The sequence below is a fragment of the Varroa destructor genome, unplaced genomic scaffold (assembly GCF_002443255.2).
Source record: "Varroa destructor unplaced genomic scaffold, Vdes_3.0 BEIS01000007.1, whole genome shotgun sequence".
Lineage (NCBI taxonomy): Eukaryota > Metazoa > Arthropoda > Arachnida > Mesostigmata > Varroidae > Varroa > Varroa destructor.
In genome coordinates, this window is record NW_019211460.1 from 38,426,052 (window position 1) to 38,441,692 (window position 15,641).

At 44.0% G+C, this 15,641-nt stretch overlaps 1 protein-coding gene across 12 annotated transcripts in view; it reads left to right on the forward strand.

The window, feature by feature from the left end:
- The first annotated feature begins 204 nt into the window (after positions 1 to 204).
- The window catches only part of LOC111253802 (uncharacterized), an 87,545-nt gene continuing 72,108 nt past the window's right edge, over positions 205 to 15,641 (forward strand). For 6 of the 12 annotated variants that reach the window (XM_022813801.2, XM_086975406.1, XM_086975408.1 and 3 more), the window contains exons 1-4: positions 205 to 508; positions 1,272 to 2,759; positions 5,970 to 6,038; positions 9,111 to 9,198. In XM_022813801.2, coding sequence (XP_022669536.1) covers positions 1,947 to 2,759; positions 5,970 to 6,038; positions 9,111 to 9,198 — 970 coding nt within the window. In that variant the 5' untranslated portion in view covers positions 205 to 508; positions 1,272 to 1,946. Of the gene's footprint in view, positions 509 to 1,271; positions 2,760 to 2,848; positions 3,797 to 5,969; positions 6,039 to 9,110; positions 9,199 to 15,641 lie in introns of those variants that run through there. The other 6 variants (XM_086975403.1, XM_086975404.1, XM_086975410.1 and 3 more) reach the window with 6 other exon arrangements.

Consider the following 15,641-nt stretch of genomic DNA (forward strand, 5'->3'; position numbering starts at 1 on the left):
TAGCATAGCGCTAAAAGTTTGCTTGCTTTCCTTTGAAAACCCTCTCCACTGCGGGCCACCACTTTGATTTAACCTCGTGTTGTTGGCCCACGTGGAATGTGTGCTGCTGCTTTCTGTTAGCCATGGAGCTAAGGTGCCAGCCACTGCAAATACCCTCTTCTCTTGGCCATGAGCTACAGGCTAGACAGAGAGTGCAGGATGAGGGACACCTAAGGCTCTGTCGTCTGCTACGCCACCAATTTTGTTACTGCAAACGCCTATGGCAGCAGCGTGTCTTGAGAGGACACGAGAAGGAGCGAAAGATCGCCGGGCATCAATTCCAGCGATCCCTGTGTTTCTCCTGTCTGCGAAGGTTGATATCAACCGAATGAAGCAAGCGCAGGCCAACAAGGCCACGCAAGGCGAAATCACGTTGCTTTTGTGTACGACGATTGAGCTAGCGATTTTCCCCTTATAGCCCGGCATGGTGGACGTCCACTCGTCGAACGAGTCGGTCGACTGTCTTCAGGTGGGTGATCAGGTTCCGTAATACGAGCAAATGAGCGAGTGACTGAGCTGGTGACGATCGTGATCCCCTGGGAAACCGCCAAACCCCCGTAACACACTGTCGGCGACGATACTCAAATAAACCGATGAACATGCACATTACGGAGTGACAGTGGTAGTGAAGAACTACGATGTTTGATAAAACAATACAATTGCAACGATTTCTATTAGAATTATAATAACAGTACACACGACTGTGGTTCGTGCGTTCCGCTCGAGTAGCTAGCTCGAATACCTCCTAAAGTGTGAAACGCATTGTATGACAGGCGGATTGAGATGCCAACCGCACTACTTAATAAAGGACTATCGACCTTATTGATTGAGGGACTATTGACCTTATTGAACGATAAAGCTTCTATCTCTTTCCTTCTATGTCTGTTGTTATACGTGTGTACGGTCACTAGCCACTGCTGCTCAGAACACTTCTTCTCCGGCACTTACTATCGTCACCCACTCGCGCAATAGAAATTCCCCTTAAATCAATTATTAACATGCAGCTCAAAACTGCGTTATCTGAAGTAATTTTTTTTTCTGGACGCTCTGTTTCCACTATTGAGCCATCTTTCCCGTGAGTCCTCTCTTTCTTTGTCTGTGTTTTGATGTTGTGACATCTATTCGCTTTCCATTTGTGATCTTCTGTCTTTTTCTCTTTCCCTTTTTTTTTTTCGGTTTCCTTTTCCTGTCGCCGTGTGCTTGTCTCTCGTCTTGTCTCTTACCCCTTTCAGCACCGTAGACGGCCTTAAACAGATGGCCGTCGTCAGAGTCTTCTGCGTCCCGTCACTTTCCGTCCTGGGCCGCACCTCAGAACTTGCCAGTGGGTGGCCTCGGGTGGCTGGGAAAAAACGTCAACCGTCGAATCCGTCCAAATCGACACCGCTGTCATCGCCAACAAGTGCTACTGCTACTCTTTGGTTGTTCTCATTGTTATCGTCCTCCACCTCGCTGGTGGACACGTTGCTAACGCTTTCAACGACATCACTGAAGACGAACGACTTTGCCCGATCGCCTTCGCCACGTGCTGCTGTTGTTGCAGCCGCTGCTTCTGCAGTCGTTGCTGCTGGTGTCGGTTCCAACAGAAAAAGAAAAGGTGTTTTTTCGTGTAGCTGTCGTTGTGCGAGTGCAAGCGCGGTCGACGTGCTGAGTTCTGCGCGCAGAGTACTTCAGGTTGTGCTTCTGGTTCAAGCTGCCGTTGCGTCTTTTGACGATAGACTGGCGGTACCAACCATACGTAGGAGTAGCCTTGGCACGAATCTCGTGCCAACGTGCCGATCGACCCGGACGCCGGCTGTTCTGAAGGCGCAGCAAGGTTTTCTCGGCTGGCTCGACCCAGTGACCCTTTCCCGTCCCTCCTACCGCGGGCGGTCTGTTCCGGTGCTGACGGGGTCCCAGGCCCTCGGCCGATGATGGCAGCCCACAAAGAAACCAGCTCTTTCCCTCAGCAGCCGGCGCTAGCATCGCTGCCGTCTTCCTCTTCAACGCCGTCCATTCCGTCCATCGCTGCTGCCGTCTGCACAAATTCGATCGCAAACTATTCGGCTGCCGAAGCCGCGAGTTGCACACCACTGCAGAAACCACAACAGCGCTATCAGCTTCAACGAAACAGACATCAGCTGTGTCGGTTGAACACCGCAGGTGATACAGCTGAAGCAGCTATCGAAGCAAGCAACAGAGGACAGCAGCAAGCGGCGGGTGCAGTTGCCATTGGTGGCACTAAAAGCGCTGCCATCGCTAGGGGCGCTAGCCCTGCCGCAGGCGATAAGGATCCAGCAGGCGACAGCCACAGCTATATCGACGACGCCAGCTCTATCACCATTAACACGAATACGAGCAGCAGCAGCAGCAGCAGCAGCACCGTTTCTGAGACCGCCAGCCAGCATCATCCGATCTGCTGCGGCTCTAACCCGAGCTACTGCAGAGGCGATAGTGGCAGCAGCGGCGGCGACAGCAGCGGCGGCGGCGCTGGTGGAAGTGGCGCGAGCTGCGGCGGCAGCACCGGCGCCCCATGCCATACTTCTACTACTACCAGCAGCACCACCCAACTTTACTATGGCGGCCCCTCCCAGCGCTTCCAGACTACAGCAGCAGTGGTAACGGCAGCTGGCGGTAGCGCCGCTGCCTATGGCCCTCACCCGCTCGCGGCTGTTCCTTCTTCAGTCTCTTCGCACAACTTCCGCCATTTTCAGCAGGAGCACCCGAGATCCGCGCCTGCCAAGGTGGGTGTCGTTGCTCTCATCTGTATGTCGCACCGTCGCGGCTGTTCTCTTGCGTCGCCGTCGTCCTCTTCTTTCTCTTCTTAAAGTACGCGCAGAGTTCCGTAGAAAAAAAAACACAAGCGACAGACAGACAGAAGTGGTTAGGTCGCAGGTTAGGACAGTCCGCTGTTTGCTGGCAGTAAGCTGCTGGCCGGTGTCGAATGCTGCAGATGCAGATCGGCAGCCTTACGCTGAGCACTGTGCAGTGCAGAAGGAAGGATGTACACATGTATATGTAACTTACATAGTGTGTGAGGCGAACGACGAAATATGCCGACCCGATCTCAAGGCGGTTGCTCTAGTCGTTATTACCAATATTGTCAGTTGATCACTGCGATGTCGCCGATAATAATAATAATCTTAATAGGGCCCGATAATAGTAATGTCAACTCGTGGAATTGTCATGTGCAATGATATTGAATACCTTTCCACATATATGATCATAAAGGACATAACTGGTCGTTAAATGATCCGGCACTTTCTTGCTGCCCATGAAAGAAACCAGATGAAACTTTAACGTGCGCGGTAGTGCAAGTCGTTTGCTGAGAGCGTTGTTAACATTTAATGTATGTGCATACAATCTACTTTTGAGACAAAGGCCGCTACCTATCCGTTTGTAGTAAACCAGTGCGATGCCGATGGCCGTTGTTGTTATACAAGTAGGACTCATTTGAGTGCGAGCAAGAGCTGCTTCTCAGCGGCGGTGGCGTATGTACATGTGTGTGCGTGTCTAATCTTGTAGGACTTGTATTCGTGCTCGGTGAAATTATCAGCGACGACAGCGGCAACGAGCAGATGACGAATGGTGCCAAATAAGATTATAGAGCGTTTGCTCGCGTGTGCCTCTTGTGCTTGGGTGAACTGGCCTGCTTTACAGCAGCGACAACAACAACGACGACGACAACAACTTTCGCTGTGAAGAGGGCGTTACAGAGCGAGCCCCCATAGATAGTTGCAGGCCGAGCGACCCTTTCGTGAGAATGTGCCTGTCGGCCTCAGTGAGTGTTCAGTCTATATATTTTAGGTGATGCTTACATACGCTTTACGTATGCATACAGATGATCATACTAGGGGTGCATCACAGGATGTGCAATTGTTTTAGTACTACTATCAAAATGGTAATAACAGAGTGCTATTTCGGCCGTGATTGCATCGCGTTTGTCGATGCGTATTTCGAAATAATGCTGTTAGGTATAAAAATGGTGATGATAAAAGCGATAATGATCGTAATAATTGTGAAGAAAATCCGCTATCGACGAAAGAACAAAAGTAGCGCCTCTCTACCTAATGCCGGATAACGCCATGTTCGGGATACGCCAATCGTTTCCTATCGTCTTAAACTAGTCTCGGATTCGCTGCGAGTCGAAATCGTCGATTTAGCTAAATGGCATTGACCTATCGATCCCACTGGTTACTTATTTAACCACAGTCGGCTCTGTACTAAGCTTCTGATGTTTGTTCTGAGAATTAAGGAAGTTATGAATATAGGGCGATTAACTTTAACGGAATACTATGCTTTGTCTGGACATTCGGATACAAACTTAATGTGTATACCTCAGTTGTAATCACTCTGCTCAATACGATCAGCTTTTAAATATCAGTCGCCAATCGCGAAATAAGCCGCGTAGTTTTCTTAACCTTACAAAATTCGACAAAACCTTACAAAATTGAGTTACTTAGCCCCTCGCTGTGGTTTCTCAAAAGCCTCGTCCGAATCAAGCACAGACCTGCCACTGTAGGCGTATCAGCTAGTCCAATACCGCTGTGATATTTTTAACCGGTACATTTACTACCATCATCGCTTTTGTCTGGGGGGTCTTTGTGGGTAGACGTAGAGATAATTAGATATCTAAGATTCCGCCAAGCGTTTCTACTCTGTTGGAGTACTTTTTTTCTATCTGTGTCAATCTACGGTACACTTGCCATGGAGCTTGATTTTGATGAGAACTACTGTTTCGTTCTCGGCGATATTCTCGGCACTGTTTACGGTTCGTCAGTGCGCGTCTTCTGCCTTATTAGCCAAACGGACGTCAACTAGAGCTACAACCGTGCACTGTCCCGTAACTTGGTCTCCTATCGTAGCCTCTGTTCTTCGTCGTTGTAGCACGCGCGCTCACACTCTGACCTGATTGTGCCCATCAGGCAACCTTGCAAGGCTTAACTATCGACTACACATCACTATCTTACCCATTTGATATATTCAAGTTCCGAATATTTTGGTACCAATGAAAAAGAGGGACTGAGAACTTGACCAATCGAAAAATGTCGTTGCTGCCACCACGATCAGTTTCCGACTAGTATGACTGATGTGATGATTAGTACATAATAAATCTGTCTGCGTATTCATACTTGCAATCTATGCAGCTTTAATAAATCCATTTTCATATCTGTCTCAGCTAGCTTAGCACCCTTCTCGAGAACCACGCACGATCTATGTACGCCATGATATCTTGTCACAACAAAAAATTCACTGCTACAAATGAATCACTCAACTTTTTATTGATAGAGCAATTCTGCAAAATCACAGTATCAGCACTGGGCACCCTCACCTGCTGTCTGTACATTTTCTTCCTAAACCTAAAGCCAACGCGAGAACATCAGCACCTGTGGCTCACGAATGAGTAAAAGCCCAGCTAACAGATAGCTTTGCCCACCTTCCTTTTGCAGTGTACTATTATCACCTGTGAATATATTGTATATCGATATGTTATGATAGATCAGTCGTTGTTAGTTGTCATGGTACGTTCATGATTTACTAACACATTGTCGCGTTGATTACGCCGCTCCATCGCTTGCTTCTTCTCTGCCTGCTCCGGTCCAAAACAAAACTGGGAATCTCGATGCAAATCCATGCCGTTCGATGCCGATTCCGCGTTTACTGTCACCACTACCGGATTCACATAAACGCCTTCCCCGACAACCGTGCCATTGCTGACTCACCGTTACGTTCATCCAAATCTCACTTTCATATCTTCCAACCCATCCACCATAACCACTGTGTTACCCAACAACAACAACAACAATAATACCTATACAACTATAATCTTCACTGAAAACCATCACAATATCGTTAACACCGAAATCATCTCATCATTGTTGCTATATCGTTGTATCGAACCGTTCCACGCCACCTTATTCGCCTCGAAATCATCATGAATGTTCGACCTGCAGCCTACTGTGCTCAACCTCTCAATTGCAAGTCCGGCTACGAGCTCCTCATCGCACCGCAAGTTCATCAAGGTAACAACAACAACAACAACAACAACAACAACTATATTATGTCAGAGAACAGTGATGACATAATGCAATGTATGACCACCTTGAAACAAACCCTTGGCAATATCGACCATCGAATACGGCAACCATCCCTCCTATTTACTCACGTATTTTTCCCCGCATATTTCTCTGTTTGTCCTTGCTCGCTCCGAATCATACACTGTACTAGTAGCACTATTTACGCTTCGTTTGGTTTTTTTTTTTTAATCCGATACATCGTGTCGTCATAGCTTCGTTCTGCCATGACTCTGCTCGTCCGTCTGTTGGCTTTCGCAGCTGCTCGTCAGTAGTATCAATAATGGTTCGCTGTGCCCATTTGGCGTAAAAATTGCTATTCATCCGCACTGGCTCCATATATTGTGCAGTACTATACTCGTAATTCGCCCTCGAACACCTTCGGGTGGGAAAGGTATCTTCTGCTGCGCCGACCTTGATCTCCGACTAATCGGGTGATGTACCTGCAAAATGCTGCCGTTACTGTCACCCCACCCATCTGTTTGTCCACGTATTTACGAGTCGAAAGAGGCAGAGTCCCCGAATATTCGGAGGCAGTGAGTGACTAATTATTTTACAGTGCTCATTGATGTCGTGGTGTATTAGGCCATTATACTGGCACCATGCGCTTATCAGGGAACGGGAAACGGTATTGTAATAGCCATCTTCTTGGAACGATGCCATTCATTCAGCGGCATCATCCAGTTGCTTTAACCCGACCTTTTACATCATCTGCAGACATTACGATCACCAACGACTCTCCTTTGTCCTCTTTTCTGTCATGACAGATTTGTAAGCCGTGTCCGTGCCGTCAACATGGCCAGCGCCTGAACGCCTGCTGACTCTGTTGTAGTGTTAAAGCAGGCGTGGCCGTTCAAGGTGTATAACTAACACTACACTGCTGTTATTTAAGTTATGCTTGGGGCTAAAGCGAAATCGGTCCTAATCCCTGCTCTGCTAGTACTTCAGCAATTTAAGCTACGTGCACGTTCACGTACGGTGAATGAGTATGCTCAGTGGGCGTTCTAGTCGTTGTCTGAATGGCCCCTCTTGGCCACACAAAGAAAGCAAATGGGAAAATAGGATGTTAACGAGAGGCCGACTTGTTCTCTGGGCAACGGCTTTTAACACACACAGCTGGCCGTGGGAACCTCAAAATACGCCCATTCCGAAAGAGTTGTCCTTCTGGGAAGGTTAACAAAGCATATCTTTTTCAGCTTCTACTCAAGTGAGACATGAGTAGCTCTTCGAAACTTTGGTAGTCGCTTTCCGCAAAGACATTTTCCTCATGTACTGACGTTACGTCAGTCCCTGACCTAGTAGGCATTTTGCCCTCGAAAAAAAAATCGTTCTGAAGGGCAGATCGCTAGCCGCGTTTTTAAAACTTACCGAAACTCTCAAAGCTTTACAATATTTTCAACACACGTCGCGTTGAATGTATGCCAGCTGTAAAGGCTTCCACCGACTGCATCCGATCATCACGGCTTGCAGTGCCCTGTTCATGTATAGCCCGCCAATGAAACAACAAATCCAATCAGCCTCTTACCGAAAGCACGAATGATAATCTGAACATATCAGTTCCGTATCTTGCTCACATGTTTCAGCTATTTATGGCAAACTAAGCTTTAGCATGGAAGGTTTCGACCTGTGACGAGCGGGCCATCAAAGTGGCGCTCCGCGTGAAATAGCTGTCCTCTTAATTTCGCTAATATTCTGGGCCATCCTTGTTTGAAGATAAGGACAATATAAACATGTGTTAAATCATCGTTTATTTTGCGTCGGCTGACTGTCTAGGATTTGCCCTCGTCATATATATGACACACACACCTCAACAAATGATGAATTAGATTTTAGAATAGCTATGGGATACTATACTAGATTAATGCTAGTCACGGATTTCCTCGTTCGTGCAGCTGAATCCGTTGAAGTTCTTTTTGGTAGATTGTTCTTATTTTGCTGGGACAGAGAGCGTATATGGGAGCATTGCGTCTAGAGACGGATCATATCCTTACAAAGAAGAATTGCTGAACGCGCAATGGATGCCTTTTGTATACAATGGTATTGGACATGAATTGTCTCTAGTAAGATAATTTGGAAGGGATCAATACGACAGGCTTTAAGATTCTTTAGTGTGCAATCATGCCTATTTTCTATTCTATACGTTTCTATTCTTTAAAATTACTTAATGATTGCTGTAAAAAGTACAGTGGCCATGTAAACTCATTACTGTATATCTTTTCGTATAAACCAATGATTGTGTCCTTCGAATATCTCCGTAGCCGATCATCCCTCACTCATATTCCAGAGTAAATGTATTTATATTGATAAACAGCGGCAGTCAATCATGAAAAGGATATTGATATCCACTATACATGACCCCTGTTAGAATCAACTGTTTCACATCAGCGATGTAAGGCAATGCCTCTAAGCAGTGCGTCTGTTGCCACTTATACGTCCGTCCCTTTTTTTTTCCTTCATATCAAATCAGTGTGTATAAGCTGTACAAAAACCAGACAATACTTTGTTCAAGCGCATATTTAGAATCATCTGTTTGGCTGGTCTGTTCCCTTCAGCTTTAATAACACACACTTCGGATGGCGGCCGTTTTTGAGTGGATGCTTGTTCGCCTATTTTTTTTCCGGTTTCCAACAGTATCTATTAGACAACTTCTTCTCGATCCCATCAACGTCGCCTGCTTGCTTATTTTGGCAATAAAAAGGAAACACCCATGCTACTATGAGCATGCAACAAAACAAGACCTGGACTGCACTATCTTATTCGTTAAAGTCCCGTTTACCGTTCGCGGGTCTTATATCGAATACCCTTTCCCGCCACACCATCTCCAACTTCGCCTCTTTACTATCAACCTGAAGCTGACAGCATGCGATTTTCGATCCATCTGAAATGGTGCGCTGAGTCTTGCCCTGTCCACAAACGTCATAGTCACTGTCAGATGTACAGGCAAGAGTCCTGTTCCATCTAACGTGCTGTCTATGTTTGCACGGGCGTCCTTGGCCAACCCTGGCTCGCCTCTTTCCGCAGGTCTATACAACGGCCGGTTCATCGCGCGCCTGGGCCCGAACGCCCAGTCCTGTCAAGTCGTTCTGCACACCTCTCGGCACACCCGACTGTGAGTATCCAAATATCCTCCTACGTAACCAAGGTAGTTTGTTATTTGTCACTGTATTTCTCTATTGTCTGTAGCGGCACCGTCAGTCTGTTGTTCTACGGATGTGAGTATCTATGTACGTGCCATGTTTTTACACACGGAACCGCAGCGACAATCGCATGCAGAAATCATCCGTAAACGACGAGTAAGACCGAGTATGAACGAAAGCGAAACAGCAGTTTACACAAGCCTTTAACGAGCATCTTATGTTTCCTCTGATACGAAAATGTTTCGCGTCCAGATACGTCGCACACGTTCACAGAATAATTGTGCTTGGATCGCGGTTAGACGTGTGAAATAAGGTATGGAAATGTCGACTTGAATGAAGATTTGCCTGAAAACATATCAGGAAAAGAGAAAGAGGGCCTCTGGACGTTAGGATTCATGTCCAGTATGTGGATGTGGTGTCCTACGTGGAGGAAGAGGTCAGCACGCTGAAATCGTAGTTTGAAACTATTTATTTCTTTTGAATACATCTAGTTGGTACTAAAACAAGATGTTTTGCTGAGTTGGTTAACTATAAACAAAGTGAGGTCATCATGCATCAGTGGATTGTTTATAGAATTTATTGAAACAGAATTTCTATTTCAGCTAATGTGTTTTACTTACATACCGATACTTATTAATGTTAAGTACAACAAAACACCTGTTGTCAACGGCTAGATCTACTCCGAATGTTATCAGTTTGTCTATATTTGTTTCGTAAGACGTCCGTTCGATCTGCTCACCGGTAAATTCAAGCGTGAGAGCTGGTATTGTTTAGACGGGAGGATACTTTGCCGACCGGCGTTGCTTTCTACCTTATTAGAAGAAGAGATACGATGAAGCCTTGTGTTGTCACAGTGCCCCTGTAATTTAAGTTCGACGCGATTGCGCATATAAACGCTATAAGCCACTACAATGAAATACTTTAAATTTAGAGGTCGTAGCGTTAATGTACTTCAACGTTGACCTTGGTCCCGTGGTGATGCGTCTTCGTTGTTAGTTTCATGTTCAAGCTAAATGCCTCGAATTTTACGTCCAGTGTCGCCGTCAGGGATTGTATAAATCTGTATGTGCCTGTAGGAGAACTTCCGTTAGAATTAGATTTACTAACTAAGCATCTGCACTGCACGGTTGGTCAACAAGCGTCCCAGAACATAATGGCAGGAGGTGCCTGCTAGTGCTTGGTCATGCCATTAAAGCGTTGTTAATGATTCCCATTAAGTATTTCCATTAGCGTATCTAAATCCAATCGATTACTGAAGGAAAATTATCTATAAGTTGGAGATGTAGTTCTAACAATGGACGTTTGTCCCCCTTATCTAGCATGAAGAAGATATCGGGCTTGACATTAATTCAATGGCAATAGTTATTTTGCCTCGTTATTAGCAAGTTACTATATCTCTAGATTCGGTAAGTTACTTGATTGACTGGCTATTCAATAGAAGATGGTAATCTATTATTATTCATATTGAACTTTTTTGTGCAGACTAATTTTGTTCTGTTCTAGACATATGTTGGTGTTTTCATTATCAGCGGATTGCTTAACAATGGTAGCTCCTTTGCGTAATCGTTATGGCTATGAAGACATAACAGACAGGCAATTTTTGCTTAAACTTCAGAAAGCAATTATTCTTTATTAAATAAAGTTAAACATAAACGACAGCTGAAGGCTTTGGAAGACAACGGTGCCTTAAGAATTACGGAGGATTTTGCCATAGGCTTAGAAAGAGCTAGAACTCAATGAACCGAGCGTTGGGGTATTTGTAATTGACACAGCTGTGATTAGCCAAGTTCAGAGGGCCAACATTGGTCAACTAACTACAAACTTAAACTAAACTTGTCAAAACCATTTTACAGTTGAAAAACTTGAAGATTAGCAATGCAATTTGATTATAATGGACGGATCGCGGCTCGTTTAGCATTGGTGCTCCGTGTTTATCGGGTATACCATTTGTTTGTATGTTCAGAAACCTGATTGACCTGGACGACTGGTATTGACGAAAGCAGAATGACTGGAATACGTATATTGCGATGTGCTGGGGTAGCATCATTTCGTGCAGAGAGGCACAAGTAATTCAATCTATTTTTAAGACAGACTACGTTTATTATTGCAGAACATTGGCTAGCAATTTTGTATTGACAGTTTACAGTAAATGTCAACCATGAACGAAACCGTCTCAGGCAAATAAGTGGGTAGCTAAAACATCATGTTGTGGTTCATTTCTAAATAAATGTGAACGTTTTCAAACAAATGTTAGAAATAGAAGTGGATCGTTGTGTCACAGGCTGCGTTACCCAAGGAAATGGCATCATCTATAAAGCTTGCCGAGGTTTTTTGGATCAGAACTTAGATGCAAAAGTTCAGCATAGAACCTAGCTAAAAAGGAAAGAAAATATTAAAATGATCAATTGAGGAAGTCTCAGTCGATGTATATCATACAGCCTTTCTTGCACACATCTTACTAGCCGGCTATATATACCCTATGCCTGGCAGTCGCATCCTGATAAAGATCAATGGCAGCTTTTTCTCTGCGCGCGAGCTTTGCTATCTTTCTAGTGGGCGCGCATAGGCTTCCTTCCTTTGCGTTAATAAATCGCAAGCAATTTCCTCTGTATAAGAATCACCTTAAAGATAGGCGACCAGATGTGCGACCAACCTAGCCTGCCTACTCTTTTTATAGTTGGCATTGGATTTGCTTGTAAAAAAAGAGTATTTGCCCCATAGCAGCGGAGAGGTAGTTTGTTGTACTACCTATTTGAGCTACCTATTCGTCTGCGCCCGCTTTCAAATAGGACGTATGGTAACAGGTAGAAATGCTGCCAGCGAAGCGCCACGAGCGAATGTGGCGTTCGTCTTTCGAAGGCTGCGGTGCCGTTAGTGATGACTGTTTATAACCTAAATGCTCGCTTTTGGATACTCTAATAAAAAACGGTCCGCTACTATCCCTTAGGTTCTAAAACCAATTGAAATCAACTAAAAGTTCTTGGTGCGGAGGTGGTTAACGAGGTCACTATCAAGTGATAGCTTCTGTCACTTTCATTTTCCTCCGCACAAAAGAAAAGCTGTTTCAACGGCATTTGTGATTCGGCTGTCTAATCAGAATTTGGAGGCAAAATTTTTCTCCAATAACGTACTACGTGTCACGCATGTCACACTTCTAGCTTGTTCACGTAGACGTATAACGTGTGAAGTGAGCGAATGTGTTTCATCAAAATGTTCTATCAACAATTTTAGCTGAACAAAGATGTGACAATGCTGATCGATGTTGCTTGGACCGTTTCTGCTCGTTTTTCCTATATCCAGCAGAGACTCCCAAGGTAACCGGCGACCAATATTTTTACGTATTTATCCTTTACGTACGTATATCAAAACTACCAACTTCCTAAGTAGTAGTAGTAGTAGTATTTGGAAGTAAGTAAAACACAAAAATTCACTTGTAGCAACAATTTTTTCCATATAATATCATGCTTGGTTTGTTGCTATTCATCGACTGCTTGTTGTGAGCTTTCTGAAAACCATAGTCGATCAGACTGCTATTGCTCAGATTAATTTTGACTCCAGTTATCACAGGACCAAGTATAGCCTGAGTACGCAAACACCAACTGTGGGATAGCAATGTATTTTATTTGGGCTTTATTTATCAGTAATATTTAAAATAAATTTATGCTGTACGCATCTCAAACCTAAGTAATCTTTTGAAAAAAGTCAAAATTCTATGGGAATGTCACATTACAATACAAATGTCTCCTTTAATGCCGAAATTCGAGTTTTCAATTGCGCGCAGACTTTTTGTTTTCCCGTTAGGGACAATGACCTCACGGAAGGATCGAAACATCGAACCTATACAGAAGGGTTTGGGGCGTAATGGGTCAAAACTTGTGCAAAGGTTGGGGTAACTTTATACGGCATTTTTGCAGTAGATTCTCTGTGCGGGCTGCCTCTCAAGCACGACACTATACTGGGGTAGTTTTTTCGAACTGCACATTACCAGGTAAGCTGCTGGTTTTTTCACAGCTTGATTTCACATGGCGGAAAGCGTCACAGGTTGGTTTCTTCCAATGGCTTTGCGTACATTTTGTGTTTCTCGCAGTGCGATTTTGTACTGGATAATTCCCCCGTGAGACTGAACTGTAACTTCTCGTGTGTTGTATAGATACTCATATTTTTCGTAAATGTTGTAAAATCAACGGTGTCGACCTTTGAGATACCGCTGCATAACTCTGTCCCAATACTAAGTAAACAATCGTTAATAATGTTTGACTCTAAGTATAGTCTATTTTCTATTATATTTTGCCAATGTTAGAAGTGAAATAGTGAAGTATATACTTGACTTTTCGCCTCGGTATTATTTTAGTTGGCCTCATGCGTCACATGAGTCCCCCTGTTCTTTGAATATGGGATTAGTAGACGTGCCTTCATTGACATATAATCCTTAGAGTAATGCCATCAAATCAGAATTTCTCTGTGGCAATATTTGCGGCAGTCCTAGATTCAAAAGGTGTTTAGTTGTTGTTATTAGTTCAGCTTTTTGAATCACATAAAATATGACCTTTCAAAGGTTAACCGTGTTTTCGGTCATCGGGACTAGCATCTTTCAAGAATCTCTCTAAAAGTCTGACTCCCAACCAATGGACAGAAAAAATGCGACGTCCAAGCGTGGAAAGGACTCAACTCTTATTTTACTTCAGGGACTACTGCTAAGTGTTTCCTACCGCGTTAACCCCATAGTAGCATAGAGTGCTATATTAAGCAGAAAAGCTATCCAGCGGAGTTTGGTTATACTTACTTTGACAGATTACGTGCAAGATTTGCGATCCAGTTTCTCTTAAACATAATGTACATAATGAATTTGAGGTCAAAGGCGCGGGCCAGCAAATAGGACTATTAACGAAATTAAATTCAATAAAATAATTCGGGCAAATGTTGATTCTCCATATTCGAACGAACCGTACGGACAATGCCGTCTGACGCGTTCTGCATTGAACTCGTGTCAACAAGCCGTATGTATTTGCCTGTTTAGTGTATGTGTGCACGTATTCCGCTCCGCGCTCGAGCTCTCTTTGTTTCTATGGCACGTTTCTATTGTCTCCCGATGGCTAGGTAGTTTAGAGGCAGGTAGTAGATAGGGAGGTAAATGCCACCGCCTGCTCTTTTGTCTTCACAACTCTAAACTTGAGACAATCATAGTTGAAAAATTGATTTTCCTGTTATCGCATTTTATCAAAGCAATGTATTTCTCTTACCCAAAACACTCTAAATTTTGTCCAGTTTCGGATTTTTTCCTCGGAGGAACTCTGTTTCTTACTGCTGCTGTTGCTGCTGCTGCTACACGTTCTGGTCATAGTGGGCTTTCAAGGCAGCCATAGGGGCGTGAAACCGAAGGGACAACCTGCACCGAGCTACGCTTTTCTTCGGCCTCGACAAACGCCTAACAGAACATCGCGGTTTTCCAAATGAATGAGATGTTATAGTGTAAAGTGTTGGGCTATGTCCTAGAAGAGAAAAAGGCTGTGATTACCCGAGGTGAAAGAAGTGTGCGAAACACCGCGGTGAATTTTGGCAATAAGAATTCTTGACAGTATGTACGTAGATCCGTTCATTGGCCCTGCCCCGTTCGCCTGTTATCTTAGAATATTTTTGGTACGGTTAGCTAGTATCATCGTAGTATCATTAATTGGTAAACAATTGGGGTAGGCAAATGGAAAGCGAACTCGCAAATGAAGGTAGTGTGATAATGATCACCTACAGGTCAGCTTGGTTAATTATCAACCGTCGTTCTCACTCTAGGCAGAAAAGATCAACAAAGCAGTCATTTTTTTTAAAGGAAGTTCTGTGAGAATTAGATACGTGGTAACGAGGACACAAAGACCAATACTAGCACGGATACGCCAAAACAATACATCAAAATCACAATGAAATATCAAGGGTACTGCATTCTATAGGGTTGAAGTCAACGAAATCTTCAGATGAGGACAACCTAAGGCCTCGGCAAGCCAACCTTCTGAAAAAAGCCAGAGTAAAATGGCCGACGAGATGATATAGTTTCAGGTCAAAAAAATTTTAATTGCTATCGATAACAGCAGTGAAGATACAATACAACCAGCCGAAAACTTAATAAAGTAAAATGATCAAAAATGAGATTGCTTGGTTCTCATTGGTTAATATACGGCGTTGAGTCGGTACGAAAGAAAACTTATGATTACTAAGTAAAAAAAAAAACTATGGTTGCTATTATACTTCGGGCTGTAATGAAATGTACAAACAACCTTTAATGAAGCAACTTTGCCGTACCGTACAATAGATAAATGAAAAAAGTTCTATAACAGAAGAGCTGAAAACTATTGCTTGTCGTCAGCTGTAGTCTCAAGTATATATATATATATATATATATATATATATATATATATATATACAAGTA